Consider the following 25000-nt stretch of genomic DNA (forward strand, 5'->3'; position numbering starts at 1 on the left):
CGGCTCTCTATGACTCCCTTTTAAGGCTCCTGATTTGAGATAAATCGCTCTCGTATCACAGGTGGTTATAAAATGCCTCTAAATACAAATTTGTGGTGCGAGAATTGACGCTGTAATTTAGCATTGGCTCTTTCTTAAGCTTTCCAAATCAGGAGAAGGGTATTTGTGTGTTCACTTGGAAAGGACAGCTTCAACGCTTCCATTGCAGCTGCTCTCTTTCCTTCGCCTTTTAGGGACCTTATAAACACCGTGTTGGGGGACTTCGGCGCAGTGACACTGTGCGATACGTAAACTCCGTGACGTTCTGTAACCTACGTCAAGTGTTCTGTACATGAGGTTCGCCTAAAGGCTGAATTTTCCTTTTCCCGTCTTGAATGCCACGCCCAGTGCGCTCCGTGCGCGTGTGTCGTGCTCATAATTGGTTGGTGGGCCATCAGTTAAAGAAAAAAAAGAATTATCCACGCGCATTCAGTCGACGGACATCTAACCAGTGATCCTCGTGTGTCTGGCAAAGATATCGTCCTGCACACCAGTGAGATAGGAGCGCATTTTCGAGCAGATGCAAACGCATTCATTGTCGTTTCTGAAGGAGGAGCAGTGGCAAAGGAGGTCATTAGCTGCACGCCAGAAAAGCTACGAGGGTTTGTGTAGAGAGGAATAAAAAGAAAGGAAACCGAGAAATAAAACTGAGAAAGAAAACTAAAAAAAGAAGGAATACACGAAAGCAAATGAATTAAAAGGAAAAAATTCCGAGCTATAAGGGGGGCATGTGAGGGACATCAAACTCCTCTTTTTAGATGAACAGTGATGTTATCTTTTCAACGAAGGTTTAGTGCTTCATTCTCTCCCACATCGTAAGGTGCCGTCAGGAATTAGTAAACATTTTATTCCAAGTCCCTCATCCCAAATTTTTAAGTTCTGCTCAAAAACAGAATTCTTTACGAACTTTGTGTTTTTTTGGCTTTGCAGAGCTACTCGAGAACTTGTTCAAATTAATTTTGCATTTCAACGATAGCCTCTCACCTCTTTTACTCATTTGTAGGTTCGCAAGTTAACACAGTATACTACACCCCCCGGGTTTTATCGTGAGGAAGACGCATGAGCAAGGGAATGAACCTTGACCATTTTTCAGCCCAAAACTGCGAGCATTATTCTGTTTGCCGACAGTCTCCCGTTCCGGAGAGGGGCGGTGGACTCCGCAATGGCAATCGATTATGAGAAAACTTGGTTTCTCGTTCGTTCTTTTTTTTGGTAATTACTCTGCAGAGCCCATTTCGCCAAGTAACCAAAGCTCACAGCGCGCAGCACGTGAGTTTGGGGGAAATGCTGTTCGGCTCGGAACGGCTGCGGCGGCAGCAGCTGGGAGCCTGATTGCGTCTTGAAAGCTACGTGCCGAGCAAACGACCTCTAAGAAAGGCTCTGCTAGCCGGCGCCGTTGCCGTTGTCAGATGAGGCGAGCAGAGCGGATTGAAGGAGAAAGCGAGAGAATCGTTCTCGGCATTTGCGAAACTGATTTCGGGATTTCGTTCGAAACGCGAAGACATTCGTTTGGTTACCAATGACGTGGAAGGTTTTTTTTTTTTCTTTTGCGCTTGGCAAGCCCTGTTGAACACGTGGCGCGTGTCGTAGAAGAAGCGAAAAAGGATGAAGAGACGGGAATTCGAGACTTCAGGTTATGGCGATGAATTTGGCTCTCCCTTAAAATGTACTGCAGGTGTTTCAGTTACATTGATTTCGTAGACAGGAAATTTAAGAAGAGAAGCTCAATTAAGACTTCCGGATTGAAGTAATCTGAGCCGCGGCGAGATATACGAGGCGTGTACTTACTGTCAAGAATTAGGAAATATTTGGGGATATTTTTTCCCTAATATTCCAGAAAGTGGAATGAGGGCCTAACATACGAACGCTTTCAGCGCTTGCAAAAAAGAAGGGAGAAAACTGCAGCAACGGATTTTACTGGCAAGAAGGGCATGTTCCCCAATTGAAAACCATCATTGTTTTGTGGTTGTCTTTAAATAGTAACATTAAGCGTAACAGGAAAGAGCGTGGACACCAATAATCAGCGGGATGCTCGCTAGTGGAAGGTAAAAGTTTGAACAAAGGAAATGTACTATGAATATTCAATTTGAAAAAATAGGCCGCGTAACTGCTCCTTTCGTTTCAAATGTCGACGGAAGACGATAGTCGACAGGCACCCCTGGCAAGTAAATGCATCCCTTCTCTTGCCTGCTCACATCTCATGATGTTCCGCGCTCGCCTGGTTTCTCCCAAGATGAAACGCCAGAGGTTTGCTCAATTCAATATAAATTTACCGCGTTCCAGTGCTCCAAGTCGGGCGCCTCGATGCCAGCGCTGCCGTACGGCGGGGACACGCGTGAATCGAGGCATTCTACTACAACGTTTATAGAATCACGTTGGCCTATACTCCACGAGCGTTCTAAGAGGAACGCTGAACCTATCTAGTAGAACCCTTTCGTTGCTGTTGCCGTTTGATTTTTTTTAATGCCCCCGGGTATTGCGGGCAACAGCAGGCGACGGATTTCTGCAGTTGATATAGTATTTTATTTTGCTATCGCGAAAACCAAGTATCCGTGAATTGTATATTAAAGGAACACTGCAAATATCACTCATGTATTGATTTTCTGCCTTATATTTGCTTAATGTCTTGTTCTTGTGCAACAATGCTGACAAGTATGAACGTTAACACTGCACCTAGGCGTTCAGATTAGGCAGTGAGTATATAAGACAGACAGACCAAAATTTCTGCGTTTAATTAAGCCCAAGAAAGACTATCGTCTTTAAAAATCGGTCCCCTTCCATTGTGTGAAGAAGGATGATCAGTGAAGCTGTGGTGCCGTGCCTAAACGTGAGCGGCAATATCCTTCGACCAGGGCGTAGTCCAAGGAGTGCACGAAAGAAAACACGTTTTGTCAGTAATTTGCGAATCAGTGTACTTCCTAGTTAATAACTTGAATGAAGCTTGGAAGGTATAGAGTTCTATTTCTGCGGACAAACATGGGGCTGTCGCTTTCCCTCCCGTAGAAGGCTATGTATTGAATGTAGATGGGAATTCCTCAATGTTTACTACATCACTGTATACTATGTCGTTTTGAAACGGGACCAAAGCTCGGCGTAATGTGACAGTATTCCTTGACGGCTAACTCTCATTAAATTTTTTGAATACTTTCAATAAAATAATTACAGCCATTTTCTCTCAACCTCCCTCTATACATGAACAGACTTCACTGCGCAACACGCAATGTGAGAAAGCCATCTTACAAAACCCAAGCTTTACCCGCCGCGATGGCTCAGTGGCTAAGGCGTTGCGCTGCTGCGCACGAGGTCACGGGTTCGATTCTCTGCCGCGGCGGCCGCTTTTCTGATGGAGGCGAAAAGCAAAAAACGCCTGTGTGTACGAGATTTCGGCGCCCTTTAAAGATCCCCAGGTGGTCAAAATTAATCCGGAGCGCTCCACTACGGCGCGCCTCATCGCCTGCGTTGCGTCGGCGCGTTAAACCCTACAATCAATAAAAACCCAAGCCTACACCCGTTTTTTTAAAGTCGGCTTCACCTCTAAACACAAATACATTGCTGGGAAGACATTTTTAAGGGAAGTATAAGCCTTTTCATATTGAAAAAGTAAGGCCCTAGGAAGGTTTTATTTTATTTTATGAGTTTTTCAATACCCTGAAGACGTGGCGGATAGTTTACGATAGCGGGGATTTGACTGGGCGCTGCAAAGTGATGCTAAGTTCAAGTGTGCTTGCTGTCTACATCGCAGTGTTGCCAGAGACAGTCTGCTGTTAATAAAGGCATGTTTAGGGGCTAGTTGGTACAGTCTTGAATTCGATAACAACGTGCGCTGCATATTTGGACGGGGAACACGGACAGTGTAAAAAGACAAAACCATACGATGGTACGCACCATCGTATGGTTTTGTCTTTTTCACTGTCCGTGTTCCCCGTCCAAATATGCAGCGCACGTTGTTATCGAATGCAGTCTGCTGGATCGTAGCCATAAACAGCTTTGCCGTAAAATTCTGCAGAAATTCAGAGAAATGTCTACTAATGCGTAGCATTCTTATGACTCTGGTCTAGAGTGTGGGTTCTTTACAGCCAATTATGGCTATGAGTAGCGAAAGACGCTGGATTATTTTATTGTTTTTGAATTTTCTTTTGTATCTTTTCGCTAATGATGTAAATATATACCATTCTAGCGAAGAAGTGCCTTTACTTCGTTAAGTATGTTTTTTTTTCCCGAAAATGTAAGGTGTATCTCAGTTTCCCGTTTACGCTATTTTTTTTTCTTCGTATTTTTAACGTTTTTTCGCGGGATTTTTTTGTTTAGTCTTCCCTTTGTGGGGGCATGTATACGATGCATACTTATGATTTTGTTATCATTGTTGCGAAATTTTAATTTTTTCTATCCTTCTGATTTATTGATTTTCAGAATTATGTTCTACCAATTGGGTTGCTTGTTCTGTTTACGCTATTAGAACGATTAAAGGTGATACATACGCCAAATCGGCATTTTGGTGGAAATCATGGACGTTACACGGTCCCCGCTGGGGGGTACTCGGCAAAGAATGCTCCTCATTAAAAACACAGTAAGTTGGCTTGTATGTTTTCGGAAAGAGACTAGAATAGCGTCGAGAAAGGGCGGTGCGGTCCTAACATCCAAAGTCTCCTACACCGAAGGTGTGGCTTGTGCTTTCATCAACTCTCCTCGTTCTTCTCGGCTGTACTGTCGTTTGTTCTCCAACTCTCGGCGTTAGCGCTCTGCTAATCTTCCTTCGCGTGCGTTCATTATATCTTGCTTCAAAAAACAATTCACGCATCTTTAATCTTTACGAAGTGAATCATGTCGAGTGGGCGAAGCACTGGGGATCGTTCTTACCGTAAATCACCCGTGGCATTCCCCACTCGTGCATGTAAATGAGTGACAACGCGTGTGTACAGTATATACAATTCCAATCCAATCCAATCCAATCTAATTCATTTCAATCAAAATCCAATCCAATTCAACACAATCCAATGCTGCTCGGGTATGCGCAACACTAAACGGACGCCAAGATACAAGCCACGGACAAAGCGAGGTCTTAAGGTGCTTCGCACCTAACACGCGCAAAGGCTTGAGACACGGGGACAGATTTACACTGGTCGACCTTCTTAGCGCCTGCGCACTCAAAAATGAAGATATAAGGAACGCATGCCCAAAATGTTTCCGTAAAGAAAAGTTTTCTCAGTACGCAGTATGGCTGCCCGCAACGATTCCCGAAACCTATGGGGTGCTTGTGAAACGGAGGTTCCGGAGGCGTCTTATCTCAGCCTCTGGCTCAAAGGAAACGAGAACTACGCGGCATTCTGGGCCGACCAGCGGGCGTACAATTTATGGGAATTCGCTTGAAACGCCGCCGCCCAACTGCGAGTAAGGCTTCAGAGAGCACTTACAAGATTGCGCGCTGCCCTCAAAGCGCTCCGGCCCGCTGCTCGGTAGTGGAGAGCAGCTTGCCGGAACGCGCCTTCCAACGTACACTGCAGCGGGCTGGCTTCGCGGAAATTGATGGTTTGATCGGCAGGCGTGCTTTCCGGTTCTGAGTAATTTGTCCGAGGCAATCGCCGAGGTTTCGCGAAAGGAGAGACGTCAGCTGGAGTAGTTACAGGAGGCCAGGAAGCTCTTCAGTCAGTGCGAAGAATTCGACAGACCAGATTCGTGAGTGTCATATGTGCGGAAATGACTGAGGATCAGGATCTCTTTCCGAACGGCGTTTTCGCCGAGTGTCACAGTTGCTTCGTGATGATGCATTGTTTGTAATCGCTCCGTAGCAAACGAGGACGGTGTCTTTTGTAGTAACACGCTTCTCAAGCGTTACTATGCGCGCAAGAAGCAAAGCAAGTTTACTCAGCAGCTGTCACTCATGAAATATAACTATCGTGCTCATCATACGTCTACAAAGAAGGTTAATTACCCAAACACGTATGTTAGTAAATTACTTTCCTATATTCTACGTCGTTGCTCGTCATAATCCTGTCAGTTCTTCAATTCATCGTACTTTTTTGCAGCCGGATTAATTTATGCCCGTAAAATCTCTTCACATAATATAGACATACGCAGGCCTGCATGCTCTTAACTATTTATAACGGTCCTTGATGCCAGCATCGTTAAATTGAATGTGTTGTAAGCCTCTAAGGCACATATGCACAAACTTATTGTTTTATACCTAACTTATAAGAACCTATTTTAAAAACCACAAATACAAATTCTTTACTCGTTACGAGAGCTTTCGTAAATACATTCGCACTCTCCTCGGGGACTGTAGTTAGTACCTTTCGAGATCGTCCCCCGATTGCAAGCATTTAAGAATAGCCTTTAGGAATATACGTTGCAACCATGCAACGCATATGTTCATGAATTCCTTCTTTGCGTCAGCACACACAAAATAGAAGGACTTAATAAACACTAAAATGTTCCATCGGAGACGTTAGTGCTAAAAAAAGGCCGCGTACCTGCTCCTTTCGTTGCAAATGTCGCCGAGAGACGATAGCCGACTGGCGCTGCAAAGTAAAGGCCTCCCTTCTCTTTCCCGCTCACCTCTCATGCTGTTCCTCTCGCGTCTCGTCCTTCCAAAGATAACACGCTAGAGGTTTGCTCAAGTCAATTTAAATTTACCGCGTTCCACAGCTCCAAGTCTGGTGTCTGGTTGCCAGCGCTGCTGTACGGTGGAGACGCACGTGAATTCAGGCACCGTACTACAACGTTTATAGAACCACGTTGCCCTACTTCACGAGCGTTCCATGCGGAACATGAATCCCACCTAGTGGAACCTTTCGTTTCTATTGCTGTTTGATTTTTTAAATGCCACCAGAAGGATGCGCTGGCAACACCAGGCGACGGTTTTCTGCCGTTGATGTAGTATTTCATTTACTATCGCAAAAAAGCAAGCATCCATGAATTTTTAAATAAAAGAACACTGCAAATATCACTTATATATTGATTTGATGCCTTATATTTGCGTAATGTCTTGTTCTTGTTTAACAATGTTGACAAGTTGAACACTGACACCGGACTTAAACGTTTAGATTTGGCCCTGAGTATACAAGACTATTGCGACGCTTTTGTTTCAGTTTGTCCGGGTGACTGAATCGAGTCACACAGACAGACACACAGACAGACATGCATACATACATACACACAGACAGACCAAAATTTTGCGTTTAAACAGCCCAAGAAAGACTATCGCATTTTAAAATTGCAATTGCGCGGTTTTAATTCAGGAGCGTGCCCTTTCTGCCTCAATCTCTTTCAAGCGCTCAGAGCGATGCAGGGAAGAGAGAGCGTTGCCTTTTTTGTCCTTCTTTACACGCTTACAGGGGCGTACAACTTAGTGCATTTCAGTTACTGTGTTGTAGATATTTAACGGTTGCCAGCGTCACTTGCTGGATATTTGTTCTATTTCGGACCTTTGAGTTTAATTCTGCCGTCCATATTTGTCACTGGCGTGTCTCACTACATTAAAACATCTCTTTGCTTGGCATCGCCATAAAAACTACTATTTCAGCTCAGACTCTGGCAGACTAGGTTATTTATCCAACCACCTTCTAGCCATGCAGGCAGAAGACACCACACAGGCCTCGCGCATATTGCCATTTGTGGCATATCTTTATCAGTAAACGTGCAAGCTGTAAAGCCAAAAGTAATTTAAAAACGTACCTTTGTATACTTAGCTGTTGCATGAATGGAGCGCTTGAAGCGGTGGGGTGTAAATTCCTACTATCCCGTCTACAAAAAAAGTCAAACAGTGCAGAAACTTTCTACTGCAGGGCTACCTCCTGTCTCAAGTATTACTAAGCCCGGGTTGAATATTCAACGTCAAATTACTGTCCTGATGGTATGGGATATTCAATTCAGTCTCTCATACATCGCTGATGAGCTTGTGCTTCAAGTAGATTACTGTTACGTCAGCAGCATGTCAGTTTCAGCTCACGTGAGCCTAGATTGGCGAGACTACATTGTTTTTTTTTTCAGTTCGAAGGAAATGACAGAATCAAACGATGAGTTATCATCAACACTTTATTACTGAAGTATTCAGTTTTAACCAACGTTGTCGAAGTATAGATGTAAAGCTTGTCTGTTAGATGGAAATTACTCTAGGTTTTTTTATACGCTTACCTTAAGGTGTCGTAAGATCTTTAGTCTTCGGGCAGTTTTATTTGCATGTTGTAAAGCATTATGAAGGTCACAAAAAGCGGAGTTGGTTACGTAAATCTAGACTTAAGTCGAAGCAGTACCATCGAATGGAGCAATGGTGAAATTGATGAGTCGACCGCAAGGTGGCTGGTCAAATGGAACTAACGTAATCAAGTAGCAAACGTAGAGCACAGGCCGAGAATTAATTTGATGTGCATTAAAAAACAGCCTATTTCTCAATTACTACGAAAATGATGGCTTTTTCGCGAACTTAATCCCGCTTTTAACGCAAATAATTAATTTGTTGTAGCAAAAAATGATAATAGCACGCATGGTAGTGACGCTGACAAATGCGCTTGAGCATATTGTCAATTTTTATCAAACGTAATCCTGATCTGTCGGGCTTAGGGAGCTCAGTGCAATTGCAAGAGCTTTATCGCGTTGCTAAGCACAGGGTACCACTAGGATGAAGCCAGAAATATACCGGCGTCAGTTACTACCTGTTCACTCTTGATTTATGGAAACGAGTACCTGTTTTCCAACATCACGCAAGTCTTTTAACTTTGAGTGAGTGTGTATGTGTGTGTGCGCGGGCATCAGTGTACTCGAGAACAATACGTATATTTCTCTTGAGAAAAAAGAGGAACAGTTCGTAACGGTATATTACAAGCTACAATGAAGCTTAGCACAAGTACCGGCAGTACGGAGGCGTGCGCACACGTTGTCGAAGCTGTCAAGCTACGCATCGCGGAGGTCGTGTCGTACTCAACCTGGACAGACCCGGCTGTCTCTTGTGGCCAACGCGATGTTGCAAGGGCTTACAATGGCAAATGATTGAGGCGTCACCTACGCGCAAAGACAGCAACAAAGGAACAACCATGAAACAAGAGCTGCTACGCTTAGTTCGAGTGTAAGAGATGCGATACTTTGCTCTTAGATGATGTCGTTGAGTCTTTGCTGCCCCAGGCGCTCCTAGCAGCGCGAAAACTTGTAGTCTAACAGAACGCTTCCCTGGGCTGCGCTTCGAACCGTTTTGCGCTCGCAGTAGTTGAGCTTTGTCACCTGGGGATCAGGATTGTATTACGTGAAGCCAGCCTACTCTGATGACCTCACATGTCCCATAAATGGACGCCGTGGCGCCAATTCACGTTTCGAAGCCGTTTTCTCCTGAAACTTCTAGCGTGAAGTGCGACCTTGGAGACAAAGTGGCAGTCTGACTTGAGAACACTCCCACTCAACCTTTTACTGCCAAGCTGACTCAGTGTTGGTGGCCCCAGTCCGTGCGGACTAATCCAGCCCGTCCCTTCTGCCGGCAGAGCTACCTCTTCTATTCATTCCTCTCCAATGCCCCACATCAGTTTCGATTCCTCATAAAACACGGCGCCTGCATTAACCCCCTTCTGCGGGGAAAGAAAACCCGAACAAGAGCTGGCGCTCATCTTGCTAGCTACACGAATTCGTTTCGGCTGTTCCCGCCCTGCTGCCAGCGGAAAATGCGCGCCGATTGCTCGCCAGGCGACAGCTCGCGTGCACCCTGCGAGCGCAAAACGACGCGCAGAGCGGGCCCTCATGAGCCCATGTTGGCCATGAGTGGACTGTACAGGCTCTCCAGCGGCACGACCTGCGAAGCGGTATTGCTGACGAGCGACTTCCGCGGCGTCTCGTACTGCCTGTGCTTGTAGCGGCGCGCCACCACGGTCACCGCGCACATCATGAGCACGGCGGTTGACACAATCCCCAGCACGACGGCCACGGCCACGTTGCTGGTGTAGTGGATGCCCTGGAGCATGAAACTGGCGTCCCTCGTGCGGGCGCGCGTGCACGATATCTTGATGTGCGCGTCTCCCTCATCGTCCTTCACGGCGATGCAAAACACGTAGCTGGTCTCCGGCTCGAGGTTGTTGATCGTGAACGACCGGTAGAAGCGGCTCACGGTCACAGACTCGAAGTCTCTCTCGTCGGCACTGCTCGAGGACTTGGGGCCTGACACGAGGTCGGTGCCGTCGTCCGGTTTGTACTGTATCTCGTACTGCGGAAAGCTGTTGCGCGCCGTGCCGTTCCACACCACGGTGACCGACGTGGAGAGGATGCCCTGCGGGAAGATGTGGATGTCGATGTTCTCGACTACCAGGTCGACTACCTTCACCACGCGGCCGTGCACGTTCTCCGCGATGCACGTGTACGGGCCCACGTCGACCGGCTTCAGGTGGTAGATAGTGATGCTCCCGGGAGGCTTGAACTGCACGTGCACGTCGTTGCCGGTCTGGTTGCAGACCTGGCCGTTGGGGAGGATCCACCGAACCCTGGGTGTGGGCAGGCCGAGGGCGTAGCACTGGAACACTTGGGCGTCGCCGATCTTGCGCTGCACCGTGCTGTTCACGGTGCCGACGAGGAAAGGCGGGCACTCGGGCGGCACCTCCGCCAGGGATATGTTGAGGAGGGCGCGAGCGGCCATGCGGACCGGCTTGTGGCAGACCAGATCCTCGGGTTGCATAAAGCGAACGGACGTGTTTGATAGGGCCGCCACGGCTTCGAGCACCCAGCGGACGTTGCAGTCGCAGAGGAGCGGGTTGCCGTGCAGAGAAACACTGAGAGGGGCAGACAGGTTGTGGAAGAGCTCTTCACTGAGCGCCGAGATGTTGTTGCGCTGAAGGAGCAGCTGGCTAAGGGACGGAACACTGATGAACGCCTGCGTATCCACGTACTGCAGCCTGGCGTTGTCGTGCAGGCGCAAGACCTGCAAGCGAGGCAAGTCGCGGAATGCGCCCCGCTCTATCACCGTCAACGTGGGCACGTGGTCGGCGAACAACTCGACAATGGGCAGGCCGACGAAGTTCCCCGACCGGAAGCCGGTGAAGGGATTGTTCCCGATGTGCAGCGTGAGCAAGCCGTGCAATCTTTGCAACGCCGCGGCAGGCACGCGGGTCAGCTGGTTGCTCTCCAAGTGCAGCGTGGTGAGATTGTCCAGCCCGAGGAACGCCTGGTCGCTGAGTCCTCGGATGCGGTTGTGGGCGAGGGACAGGTAGCGAAGCCGGTGCAGGAGCAGGAAGACGCGGGGGTAGACGTAGGAGATGTGATTGTGCGACAGGGACAGGCTCTCGAGCGCAAGGAGGTCCTGGAACCATTCCGGATAGATGGAAGGCAGGTGGTTTCGGTCGACCGTCAGCACGCGCAGCTGGCGCATGCCATCGAACACGCGTTCTTCGATGAACTTGATCTGAACGCTGTTCATGAGGAGCGTCTCTAAGTGCACGACGCCCCTGAACACGCCGTTGAAGAGGGTCTTGAATTCGTTATGCGACAAATCTAGGTACTTTAGCCTGCTAATGTTGTGAAAGATGATGCCCCGGCCGAGCTGCTTGATATGATTTCGTGATAGGTCCAGCTCCACCAGGTTACGCAGCGTCGGTATCTGGTTGTGAAGGTCCGTCAGATGATTGCTGTTTAACAGTAGGGCCTGCGTGTCGGGGGGAATGCCCACCGGCACCGTCCTCAGTCCTCGTCCTGAACAGTTGGCAGTTCGTAGGTTTATTCCCATGTTCACAGACGGCTCGACGCTACACTTGCACACCAGAGGGCACTGCACGTCCCAGCTGGCATCGACGGTCCCGTTGTGGCACAGCGCGTAGCCGCACGAGACCAGGAGCACCATGAGCTGCTCAAGCCTCGAGCGCACCCTCTTGCCCGCAGCTGAGGAGATCATCACGACGGCGGCGGGACTTGGACGGTTCATGCTTCTTCCCGGGTGTTCCAGGCGACTTGGCCTGGCCCATATGATTCACGTGTGCGGCGTGGAGGCATGCCAGCGGGACGCTTTCTGCGGTGGCTCAGTGGCGGCCCACCGCCACATCATGTCGGCCATGGAGTCCATCTGCAGCGAAAAAAAACAAACAAACAAATGTTACAAGCATTTCGAATACTGTGACACGTAATAGCTTCACCAATAAAGCACTGCCCTTCCAGAGGGTTCGGGTTGACTGCCAAGCTGCGTTTGAGTCATGCCCTAAAAACTTTTCACAAGATTTTAATTCTCTTTTGCACATATACATAGCATAGAGAATTTTGGGAGTTAGAACCTCTAACAAGTTTTGTGTTAGCCTTGTTTAAAACCTGTTATGTTGTCATATACCTCCACAAAACTTCACCTGATGCCTTCACAGTATCAGACGTTTCGAAGAATCGTTAAAGCGTGAGAAAAAATAACCGCAAAGCTTAAATTCCCTGCTTCCTTATCGACGCCTGAGGGGGGAAATAGTGCGACAGAAAGATAGAAAGAAATAAAACAACGTTACTATATCAAAAGCGGCGCGTGACATTTTTAACTCGCCTGTCTCAAACTTTGTGAGCAAAAGAGTAGCGGGAGAAGGAGAAAAGGCTTGCAGGCATCTCTTCGTGTTGGAGGGACGCCTGCGGTACTTCCGATGGATCCTTGCTTCACCACCCATTTATAACGGCTCGCACGCACACACACACACACACACAACCACCCAGGACACTGTAGGCGCGTCACTTCGATTGGAAAGCCGAGGCGATGGGAAGAGAGAGAAGTTCTTTGCCTCCCTCTTCTCTCCTTCCTCCTCCTTTCTCTCCGAATTTCGTAGCCGGAGGTAACACGATTTCATTTTCTCGGCTCTGCTTTTCGGTCTCATTTCGCTTGAAGTCGACCGCTCCTAATGCGCGCCTCCGAGCCGCTATGGTGGGTTCCCGGCTCCCGCCTTTATTCCGCGCAATCTTTCCCCTCTCCTCTTTTCATTCTCTTCCCTATCTCTTTCTTTCCATCCGTCCCCCCTTTTTTTTATTTTCTATGCTTCGACCAGTTCATTGCCTCTACCTTCTCTCCTCTGTAAACGCTGTTTCGCCTTTCGTTACCAGTTGTGATTCCCAGGGCTATCGATTCTTTTTGTTCCTTTTATCCCCTTATCAACTTCCTCTTCTCTTATTGCTTCTCTTTCTTCGCGGCGCGATTCAGACACCAGTTTTATGACGTTTTTCAGAAGCCTTTCCGGAGCTTTTCCGAAGTGCCCCTGCACTGCGCTTCCTTCCAAGCTTGCCTTTTTTTTTTTTTTTGCTTGTTTCTTTCACCAAACGGTCATTCGCTGCTTTCTTGTTCGCCAATGTCTTTATTTCCGCCATCTCGTTCCGTTTCCCCCCCTCCGCTCTTTTCAACCGCCGGCGTCGTGCAGCCCGCGCGGCCAATGAGGATTGGGAAAGGGAAGGGTCAGTTGGGCGGTTTCATTTACGTCTTTCCTCCCTGGGCCTGGACAGCAGCGTTTTTTTCTTACTTTCCCCGTCGACTCATTCGCGGCAATCGGTCATGGTCGGCTGAAGTGTGTGCTTGCGGTCTTCTCGCTCAGGCTGCTTCATCGGAGTTCATGAATTCCTCGCACCTACTGGATAAGAGATTGCCTCACCGCGGCCTAAGTACTGTTGTGTGTGTGTGTTCAAAATTGGATCGCTATTCCCGTTAATGTTTTTTTGTTTCTTTTCTGAGAGAAAAGGAACCCTGCTGACGCTGGGACGAAGCCCATAACACTCCTCCCCACCAATTTGGAGTTGATTATTTTTCCTCATACGGCGGCGCACTTTTTTTGCTGTTCCTTTCTCGTGGTTTGTTTGTATGTTTGTATGACTCCGCTTGAAATATGTAATATGGCCCTGCTTGTAGTTCTTTTTATATATGGTTTTCGACAGCGCTGTATTGCGGCAATTTCACCTGCAGGCTGTGTTGTTCATCCCGATATTGATGTCCTGTTTTCCTCCCCGTTCAGGGCTGTTTCAATCAATCTCAAAGAGGACCGGACAGTCGACGCAATGATTTTCCTCATTCTATCCAGGGCCTCCTTTGTTCATCTTCCTCCTTATACTCGCTTTCTCTTCTTTTGAAGTAAGCCTGTGAGACCTTTCAGTGCCCACGGGCGTGTTTATAATGTCCACATCAATATAGTGTTATCGAAAATTTATTGATTTTTTTTTAACGTAAGCTTCAAAGGCAATAACTTGGCTCTGGTGTTCCCTCGCTTTTATTCGGAGACCGCAGAAGTACAAAGGAGTCGAAAAGGGAGCTCGAATAGCCCTGAAAATTTTTCGTAGTCCAGTTAAACACTTTAGTAAAAACGCCAAATACATAGGATGCACATGGTATTATTTTGTTATTTTGGGGCTTGATCTTTGGATTGGGGGTAGAAGCCAGCAGATAATCTGTCTTGTTGAAAGACATAGTGTTGCAGTCTAGTTACATTGATACATTTCTCGTCCGGCTGCTTCTGAGCAGGTTGGGTGTAGTTGTTGCACTTTCCTCGGCACAGACCTGTGAAGGTTCCTGACTTTGAGACGCCTTTCCCGTCCCAGTCGTGGATATGCGTGCTTCAGCTCACTGCTGTAAGTATGAGCTTCGTGTTGGGGCAATAAGAAGTCGACCATGTAAATAATCTATAATGTTATACACGCGCGATACTGTTCCGGAACTTTAAGCTCACTTATAAAATACTTATGGAGACGCTGGGTCACAACATACATCAGTCGCGTTACCAGGGAAGCAATTTTACTTGTAAAGACCAACCTTCACAGAAGGCAACTTTTATGGCAAGCTCCCACACGCCGCAGTATGATGTCGTCAATAGTGACCGGTGTGATTTATTTTAAACTCTCACATGTATCACTTGACAACAGCGGAAGTTGCGAGACAAGCCTTTAAGAGCGTGTCTGCGCAAAGAAAAGACCAAGCGTTACTGATATGACTTTTAAGTGCGAATGCACTTTATAAGCGACCCCAAACCTTCCACCGCCGGCGGCGGCGGCGGTGTCCGCAGTCCTCCTCTCTATATAAAAAAAAAAACAGCATCCGGCGCCAGGTTTCGATCCGAGGACTTTGCGGCCGCAGCGCGACGCTCTACCGACTAAGCCACGGACGCGACTTTTTTTTTTTTTTTTTTTTTGTAACAGTAACTTTATTTACAAATATACAAACAGGGCCAGATGAAGTGGTTACTGAGGTTTCAGAGAACAGTGGAACATGCTATGCTCACACAGACAAATGATCGCGTTCGGGAACGTACAAGCCAAGACAAAATTCAGCGTGTTTCAACAGGGAAGTGAAAACCATTAGTAGGCAGTGCCAGCAAAGCCACGTAGTGCCGGCGTGGTTCCTGTTAGAAACACTTACAAATGGGCGATGGTGTCATTTGTTTACACTATACGGTAGTGAAGTAGGGGCAATGGGTTGGGCGTAGAAGTTATGGAGAAAAGTCGTTAGTGAGCAGAAGTGGTCCATGGTGCTATCGCGCTACCGGCCCTCAGATCGAGTCCCATCTCTTTTGCTGCTCTACCTTAAACTCCATGAGGGCTCGTGAGCCCCGCGCCAGTGAGTCGCGAAGCTCAGTGTCTGAATCGGGCCCGTCAAGGGCGGCCACTGCCCACTGCGCCTTCTGTACAAAGTGCCTCCACGCCGGTCGCGGGCTTTCGGCACATTCAACCACGTCGACTCTCGCCCTCCATAGCGAGTGGAGACCTATGGCATGGACGGAGTCACGGAGGAGCGGGTGCTCCGAAGCCGCCTCCAAGAACCTCAAGTTCATCCAGGTGAGCCACGGACGCGACGGACGCGACGCTGATGTCAGTGTTAGTAACGCGCCTTATATCTTTAACGCATTCAAACTACGTCGTCAGCGGCGTGCGTTGGCGACTCAGCGGCGTTATAGCGGCTTGATAACTGCGTGGTGTACACGTGATACTACAAACCCGATGGAAGAGATGGAAGAGAAGGCGGCGAGGCGGTGGGCTGCGGGGGCCGAGCGCAAGCGCCGCAAGCGGGCCGACAACCGTGCATTCGCACTTTCACATTCTCCCCCTCGGGGAAATGCGGGGGAATTTTTTTTATTCGGCTCAAGGTTGGGCGAATTATACACACAGAGCTGGAACAATTTCCTCGCCAATTTTTGCAGTAGCAAGATCCATAAATGGTAAGGGTGCCAGTATGAAATCTAAATCCAATTAACAGGCTGGTCGTCTAAAGGCGACATGGTCTCATTTTAAGAGAGAGAAAACACACGTTTATTGGGGGGAAAAAAGAGGGAAAGAAGTCCCCTTGACATGACCGGAGGCCTCGGTCAAGAGTCGGAAAAGGGATGGGAAGTAAGGAGTGGGGAGAGCGTGGAAAGAAAGGCAGCTATAAGGAGTCCTCAACGCCGGCTTCTCTGATGAAAATTAGCAGAGTGTCCAGCAGGTGCTTCCTTTGAGGTGGGGCTCCAAGTGGATGGACCCAAAGTTCGTAGTCTGCCGGTCGTAGCGGGCCAAGGGTCTTTAGGCAGCGTTCTCTAGGAACACTGAGTGCTGAACATTCCCACAGGAGGTGTCGCGCACTGCACAGGGTACCGGTACCACATTTTTGGCAGTTCGGAGAGCTGTACGGGTTTCCACGCCCGAAGAAATAGTGAGCTGTACTAGGCGTAAGGGCCGTGCCCGTTCTGATACGCCTTAGCCGCACTGTTGCCCATCGGCTGAATCCGGGGGGCAACGGGTTGGGGTCTTGCGGAATTTTGTTTCGAAGAACGGCCTTCCGCTCGGCCTTCGCCAAAGCAGCACCATCCTCTGTATCGATGTCGGCCTCCGCATCTGAATCAGCGGGTTCTGAACAGTTTTGCTCGGGGTGAATACGAAGTTCCTCCCGGGTAATTCTGTGTGCCTCTTCATTGCCTTCAATCCCTTCATGTACAGGGACCCATCGGATTTGGAATTGAAGGCCGCTCTGTTGGCATTCGGCAATGAATTTTTTTATTCTGCGGACAGTGCGGCTAGTAGTTTTGCGTGAACCAAGGGCTCGAATTGCGTCCATTGAGTCAGTGTAAATTATTATGAGTTCGGGAGGGCCGAGGGTGCTTGGATGTTTGCCTGCATGTTCAGTCAAGGCAAGCAGGATGGCCCTTAGCTCGGCTTCTCGGCTGGAAATTTTCACAAAGCGTACGTGTGCATTTGCGCTTCGGTCTTCGAGGCTGTACCAGCAGAGTGAGACGCGGTCATGTTCAACTGCGGCGTCTGTGTAGACTTGCAGGGTGCGATTTGCTGTGGTATCGCTGTCTCCACTGGCTACTTCTAGGAGGTGATCTTTAACCTTCCTTTTCCTTCGTCTTGGGTTGTCGTGACCGACATTTTTTGGCAGTGGCTTGTTCATTGTCACAATAATGTCCTCCCAAGGCGGAACCGGCAGCTCGTGCGTATGTCTGCCGGGAAGCTCGAAACCAGCTCTGAGAAGAAGTCTCCTGCCTGCATTGGTGCTGTCCAGACGCTGAAATTGTCCAATCCGTCTGTCTTCGGCTATGTCGTCAAGTCTATTAGCTTGCGCTTGTGCGTACAGAACGTCCTTTGCTGTGAATTTTGGCAATCCTGTAACGACGCGCAGAGCTTCACGATGCAGGATTTCAAGCTTCTGCCAGTTTTTCTTTGTGAGGTATGTATAGTTGATGCCGTACATTGTTTTGGAAATTAGGAGACCGTTTAAAAGTGTGCGTAGAGAGCTCTCGTCAGTTCCCCATGATCTGGACGTGACTCGTTTGATTAGGTGGGTTGTGCTCTTCCACGTGCGGAGAAGTTGCGACATCCATGTTCCGCATCCACCATCTTCATCAACGGGGAGACTGAGAATACGAACGCTCTCTTTCGCTTGCAGTCTCACTCCGTTCATATAAAGGCTGATGTGGTCCTTCACTTGCTGCTTGCGAAGACGGGCATTGGCTACCACTACAAAGACTGCCTTTTCTGGAGAAGGCGAGAGACCCACTGACTCCAGAAAGTCAGTGATTGTGTTCAGTCCTTGTTGCAGAGCCTGCTCTTGTTCGCCGAGTGAGCCGCCCTCCGACCAGATGGTGATGTCGTCGGCGTAAATGGTGTAAGATATGCGTGAAATCCTGTCCAGCATAGGTGGAAGGTCCGCCATTTTAAAATAGCGGGAATCATTTATGCTGTCTTGATGTGAGGAAAAAGGGCGTGCCATTGATTGATTTCTATTTGGCTGGCTGGCCGCTCATTCTTTGCTGGATCATCATTGTACAAATCGGTTCGGAAAATACCGTAACTAGGTCCTTCTTACGTGTATCATGCCATATGATTATCTTTTTACTTTAGCCCGATTCCGGGCTTCAGACGCATCGTGCGCCTAATTTGGGTTTCGTTTCATTGTACCTTGAATTTTTAGTACTCCAATACACGGGCTCGAGCATAGTCAGAGAGGCGGATAAACAGGGTTTGGCCAGGTTCAGGATTGCACAAAACCAACACGATGTACTCCTACGCCAAATTATGAAACCAACCAAAAGCATGCGATATTGGTCGCATGCAAACCCTGTTGACAGCATGTCTGTACTGTTTTAAGAGTGCTTGAGTCAGTCTAAAGACATAATATCATGCGCGCATACATGACATGTTGGCAGCTACATCAGTGCCGTAAAATTTTGTACCTCTGGGAGTGTTGAGCATACGCCATCAATCGGAGACTTTTTTCGTGCCAGGCGCAATGGCAGTGCTTATTTATACTAAAAGTATTTGAAATCACTAATAGCAGAAAAAAATGATTATCATTTTATAGTTGTATGTAGATGCAAGCTAACGCGCGTGCTTACATAACCAGTGTGTTCCAACGTACATACTGGATTCTCTGGTAAAACTATGAGGTAAGACTCATTACGTTCGCGTCGATGATTTTATGACATGAAGAGTACTTCCGTTTTTACAGTCGGTTTACACGATCAGACGGAAATTATATGCACAAAAGTTTGTAATCCTGATATAATTATTGAAATTTATTTAGCAGTTGTAGGGGGGCGGGGGGCGGCAGCAACAAAGAGGACTACCGCCCCTCAGAAACAGCTTCGAAACTGTCTTGTTCGAAGATATGAGCGTTTACAAGGTTAGCTGTCCAAACAATAGCGTTGTAGGCTTAATTGCGCGAATAATTCTATGTTTGACCATCTGGCTCCACACGTTCAGGCTAGAAGCCCCGGAGGGTACCACATTTCCCCACATTCACTTGGTGCCTCAGTAGATAAGTTGCTGCACCGTTTAGGAGCTGTATTTACCCACCTTCATCGCGAAATCCCAACTGTCCCCATAACATCAAAACATCAAGCGATGGAACGTAATCGACGGAATCGAACATTTGAAGAGGAGGACTCCACCTGGCTGGTCAATATAATCTTGACGGTGGGGAGGTGGTGGTGGTAATGATGATGATGATGATGATGATGATGATGATGATGATGATGATGATGGTTGTGGTGAGGGGGGGGAGCGGAGCCACTGGTAGTGTAGGTAGCTTGGGAAGGCGTAGGGGTTGGGATTGGTATATCGGGTATTTTGGCAAGGGGGACATTTTACTTCGAGTTAACATCGTAGCATGCGGCAAGGAGCATCGCCTTTTTATGAAAAGTGGGGTGCAAAGCATACTGTTAAGGTTGGATGAAGCTGTCTGTTCGTACGTTCTCACATTTGTATGTCGTAAAATACCCATCACTGTCGCACTACGACGCCATCCTCAGTAATATGAGCATAGCTGAAATACAAGTGATTACACGCCACCTCTCGTTGACAACGTGCAGCTGGCTACGCCACAAAGAAGCCTGCATTGTTTTTCGCATTTGTTATTCCTCCCGCAGGCCTAAGTTTACTTTTTATGGCTGCCACGTCCGCCCAGCTGCGGCAGCAGTTGAAGTTTTATATAATTCTGTCCCGTCTTATAGTAACTTGTCTTGATATGGCTTCTTTTTAATAAAAAAGCCTGGATAGAAGTAGCTCTATAAGGGCTGTGATTTGTGCAAGGCGCGACGCTGTCTAATCCTATTTTCCCCACGAGCGGGAACTGAAAACATGCCCGTACAACGAGCTCCGGCAGTGGAAAGAGGAACAGAGCCCCTCGGTTGTCGTAAACACAGCGCATTCCGCTACCGCGCTGAGGTCGTTTGTTTGGTTTCCAGCCAAATGCAGTTCCAACATTTATCCCAAGTAACACGATTGTTCTTTCGCGCGTTTGCGGTACTGACGTGTTGCAAACAAAAATTGGGAAAATAAAGAACTGGGCACACAAGTAAATGGCCGTTGATTTTTTCTTGTCATATTCTTCAGAAGAACGATGGTTCAAATAAAATCACATTTATATCGTACAACAGCGTTTTGTGAAGTTTGTTTATTGTTGACACTAAAAAGTTAATAACATTGAGCTTGTAGGCCGATGTCTTACAACTCCATCCATGCGGTGTTGTGCATTAACCACCTCTCAATCACTATAACCATGCAACCTATATTTTGATAAAAAAATGCAGGAAATTAAAAAGATAATGTCCCTGAGAAGTGGAGTTGGAGGCAAATTCGGTTTCGGTTTCTCTCCGTGAGGGATTTTTTTTTTTTTATTTTAGCACCTTAGTTGTGCGAAATGTCGTTCTCAAAAATGTAGAAGCCTGCCATTTTTGTATACAGCTGAAACCATCTACAGTTTCCTTTTCAGCAGTCCCGCTGTACTCTTGAGAAAATGCTCAAAGGAGGCATTCTTTTGCCTTCGTAGCCTTGAGATGGAAGCGCTAGTTCTCATGCTGATTATGCGAGTTAGAGCAGCAGCAATTGTGACAAGTTTTACAGCGAAGCGTGTTGCCTCTATTCCCTGCTAATTGCCCCGCGAGCGTTCCAAAGGGAAGTAACCGAGCCCGGAAATGTGCATATACAAAAAAAAATTAGCAGTGGCTTAGCTCGGTTATGCCAGGATATACGTAGCGTGAGCTCAGGTGCAGCTGGTTATTCTTAGGTTTCCTGGTTGTCTAGGATTAGCTGATTATCATGCTTAGTACTGCTAAAACTATTTCCAATTCAATCCAGTCCAGTCCAGTCCAGTCACTGCTCCGCGCGCATGCGCAGCACGGCTCTCCAGGAGTTACGCGAAACGGCTGTCAAGCGGCTCAGGCGCAGCGCCAGACTTGGCTACTGCGCAACGGAGGCCCACAGCTGGGCACGCGCCGGCGCCAGTGTGTCTGCCGCGGCTATGACGTCACTCCTCTGGAATGTGCAGACCCAATTCTCTACACACCCGTACTTCAATCGGATTTGATTTAAAATCCAATCCGATTGAAGTACGGATCCAATTTAATCCATCCAATTTAATCCAATCCGAATCCAGTCCAATCCAATGCTCCTCGCGCTTGCGCAGCTCGGCCCTTCAAGGTACACGCGAAACTCCTCAACCTCGGCCAGTGTAGCTTACGCTACAAAACGTGGTAGGCGGAGAGGGCACAGCGAGAAGGCTTTTTGGTAAGACGCGTTCCACAGCACGAGACGTTCCACAGGGCCTAGCCTTACCTCGGCAGTAGCAAGGGGTGGCCGTCCGCGCCGGTACACCGCAATTGAAGGGAGCGGAAAAACTCAGTCAAACGAATGAACAGATAACTAGATAAATTCACCGGTTTCGTCAACTCTCCCATTAGACTGATGCAGTAAGGATCAGCGGCGCAAGCAGGGAGAGGCAAATTGAAGTCGTTATAGAGTGTTTGGCGGATCGCTGAGCAAAGCGCCTCAAGCGGCAAGATAACAACGCCGTTTGACAACGCGATGCGTCTCATGCGTTCAGGCGGATATTTATACTGCCGCATACACAACCAACTAGAAGTAATCAGGCGTCCTCGGAATTTTCGTTTCGTGAATTTTCGCTTCGTGAAACTGTCTCGCAACACATCTTCCATGAATAGTTCACCACGATATTAATGGTTCGGCCCTCACTTTTTTTGTAAGATCATAATTATCCTATTGTAAAATGTCCTCCTAGTTGAATTTCACGGATTGGCTATGTATATAAGGGTGGTTTTGTAAAATTTAGGCCAGTTTAGGTGGGGTCACAGCCTATCAACACTTTTTATTACGTTTTGCATCAGTCCAAAAGTACCAGGCTTCTACCAATCTTGAAACGAAATGTTGGCGTAGTTGCTTATTCCGTTTAGTAGGGAGATCACGGGATGACACACGCGGACGGATTTCTCGGGCATGAGATTGCTTGCATTTCAAAGCGTCTTACCCTTAAGAACCCCTTGTGAGCTACGTGCAACTTTGCTTCCGTAGAAATATTGGGCAGCTCATGCTTGGATAAAATATTCTTCGACTGCAAACGCTGCTGCCGTCACTCAGGAATTCTGTTTAAAAAGGATGGCTTTCAAATGACCCGCATTCTGTGTCATTTTAGGATGTGAAAAAGGCACTATGCCGTACTGGGGGTAAGAACCAAAATGGGCCCTTATTATACTGTATCAGCGCTGTAGAGAAAAAACTCAGACTTGGGAACCCTGGATCAAACCCAGTAAAACATCATTCCAAGGTTCAGCGTATATAACCCCATGTCTCATTACTGCGTAACCACAGACTTCGCGCTTGCTTCGGGCAGTGAAATTAACTTGTGTTGGATCTCTTGAGCCCACTTAAACCTTCAGTTGTTGAGGAGGTGCGCTCACTTTCCGGTGGAAAGCCCACAGAGACGCTCGCATGCACACCCACGATCAGACCGACGAGTTATCTTTATCACATATTAAGTATCCTAATTCAAATTATAAGAAAGAAATGAAGTTAGGCACGCCACGTAATTGGAAGAACGGACAACAGGTGTGCCACCCGAGCAACACTGTTGCTGCCTAGGACGAGATAAAAAGGCACATGAAGCTAGAAAACGTGGTGGTGGGGGGTGGTTGTATACAAAATCTCTAAAAAAAATTACAGACGGTAAATTTATATACACTGTAAAATCCTTTGGTCTTCCGTACACTACGAATAGGGCGTAAGGTGCCGATTAAATTTACCTCACTGTAACGCCGCTCGTAGTGCTGGAATTTTCATGAATATCACCTCGGTGTACATCAAAGATTGTCGCTAAAACCCCTTTCACTGTGGACGTTTCATCGAGCGTGGGTGTTCCCGCTTTCGCAATTCATAGACACCGGCAGTCCAGCTTCACAGTGGTGAGATATAAGTGTGGATGGTAAGCAAGCGAGTCAGCGCAATCGAGCTACTCCAGGAAGCGAACAAACAATAACCGCGAGTTTCGTTCGTGTAAAACATTCCAGAGGAATTCAGCCGAGGCCGAAGAACACCCCCACACTGTTCATCGCACATTTTCCGCGACCAAACACTACAAAAAGGTGAGATTTTATTATGCCAAACTCCAAAACTTGCTAACACCGCGTGTATGCTACTAATGGAAGGTATGAACGATGACACGTGATACGCGCATTTCCTCAAATTATGCGATGGGTGACTAGCTCCAAGCAAACATTATTCTTACCAATGTGACATCCGAACCATCATCATTGAACTGAATTAGTGTGTCGATGCGAGCTAGTTGGTACTTCATCATGGGAGCAGATTAAGCGCCAGGCACAAGTGGAGGAAAGAATACTGACAGGAAAGATCATTATTGTCTTCATTGCAATGGTAGCGAACGCACCTTAAGTATCGTAAACATCATCGCACCGTTACTCGTCTCGCCAGTTCGATTTCTTCCAAAAGGCTTGCATAGCTTGAGTGTACGCTTGGTAATACGAACTGTGTTAATTCGGGCTTGTTGGTACATACTTAGTTTGATAACAGCGCTAGGACAGGACACAGAGAAGGCGACACGAGACTGGGCGCCCAGTCTCGTGTCGCCTTCTCTGTGTCCTGTCCTAGCGCTGTTATCAAACTAAAAATGGTAATACGAACTCAGCCACTTTCACTATATATGCGTTTAAAGTGACTTCAGTGCCGCTGGCACTCCTAAGTAGGCCCTTAAGCTTCTGATCCAAACACAGTGGGTGTTAGGTTCCCAAAAGAAAGGCTTATGTGCGATAAGGACATTAGTGTTCATATTTTCTTTCTGTATCCTTTAAAGCAAAAGAAAAACGGAGGCAGAGAACTGCACGCACGCAGGCGAAACACAAAAATGTCCATACTGGGCAATAACCGTTCTCTAGATATTTACTGGGGGCGTTGTTTATGCTCCTCCAGAGCGGGAGGCTTGCATCGCCGTTTCAAGGCTGGGCACGGAGCTCCTCCGAGAGGCGCTTTTCTTTTCTCCGCCTCGATTCCGCTTTGTTCCCGGCTCGAACATCCCTTAACGCTCTACGCGGGAGAATGAAAAATGGAAAACGTAATCCAGGTTTGTTTCGCGTTCACGGCAAATCCGATTAAAGCGCCAAAGATAAGAGCGCAGAGGGGCAACAGAAACGGCGAACTGCGGGCAGAGCACCGGCGACGAGAGCATGGGAAAAAAAGAAAAGAAAAGGAAAACGAAAAAAGCGGGATATGAAAGCGTCCGCAGCGCAGTGAACGGCCGGGGGGGCTGGAAAACTGATCACGAACGATGAGAGGCGGCCGAGTTGCCTGCAACGCTGCTCGTGGTACACCTCTGTCCGTAAAAGCGGGGAAGGATGCGAGGCCGGCTTGGACGAGGAAGAGTACGCGAAGAAGATCGATAAAGAGCAATGTTTTTGAGGTACACGTACGAACGAGAGGTATAACAAGAACGCGTCCGCTTTTTTTTTTTTTTTTTTTTTGCAGCATTCGCGTAGCTCGCTTAATCCGGCATCCACGGCTTCTGGTTAGAAGAGGGGTGCGCAGTTGAACGTGGTTGTTGTACCTTATATCGTTTGTTATTGTTTTCCACGGGATCCTTCCACGTGAAGCGACGCCGGAAAACAGAGATAGCGGACGCGAAGAGAAGGCGGTGCGTTTTGTTTTGCTGTAGTTATCTTTTGCGGCTCTTCGTTGTTTAAAATTTTGGACGAGCCAAAAAGAGGCAAAGACAAGAAAGAGTGCCGAGGCGGCG

The 25000-nt window shown here is 47.8% G+C and overlaps 1 protein-coding gene across 1 annotated transcript in view; it reads right to left on the minus strand.

The window, feature by feature from the left end:
* Positions 1-8052: 8052 nt before the first annotated feature.
* Positions 8053-25000, minus strand: part of LOC144153935 (leucine-rich repeat neuronal protein 1-like) — a 130214-nt gene continuing 113266 nt past the window's right edge. The window contains exon 2 of the mRNA XM_077685708.1: positions 8053-12058. Coding sequence (XP_077541834.1) covers positions 9755-11920 — 2166 coding nt within the window. The 5' untranslated portion in view covers positions 11921-12058 and the 3' untranslated portion in view covers positions 8053-9754. The remainder of the gene's footprint in view (positions 12059-25000) is intronic.

This window comes from Haemaphysalis longicornis, unplaced genomic scaffold, assembly GCF_048455015.1.
Source record: "Haemaphysalis longicornis isolate Haplotype H1 unplaced genomic scaffold, Haemaphysalis longicornis Haplotype H1 scaffold_9, whole genome shotgun sequence".
In the NCBI taxonomy this organism is placed as follows: Eukaryota; Metazoa; Arthropoda; class Arachnida; order Ixodida; family Ixodidae; genus Haemaphysalis; species Haemaphysalis longicornis.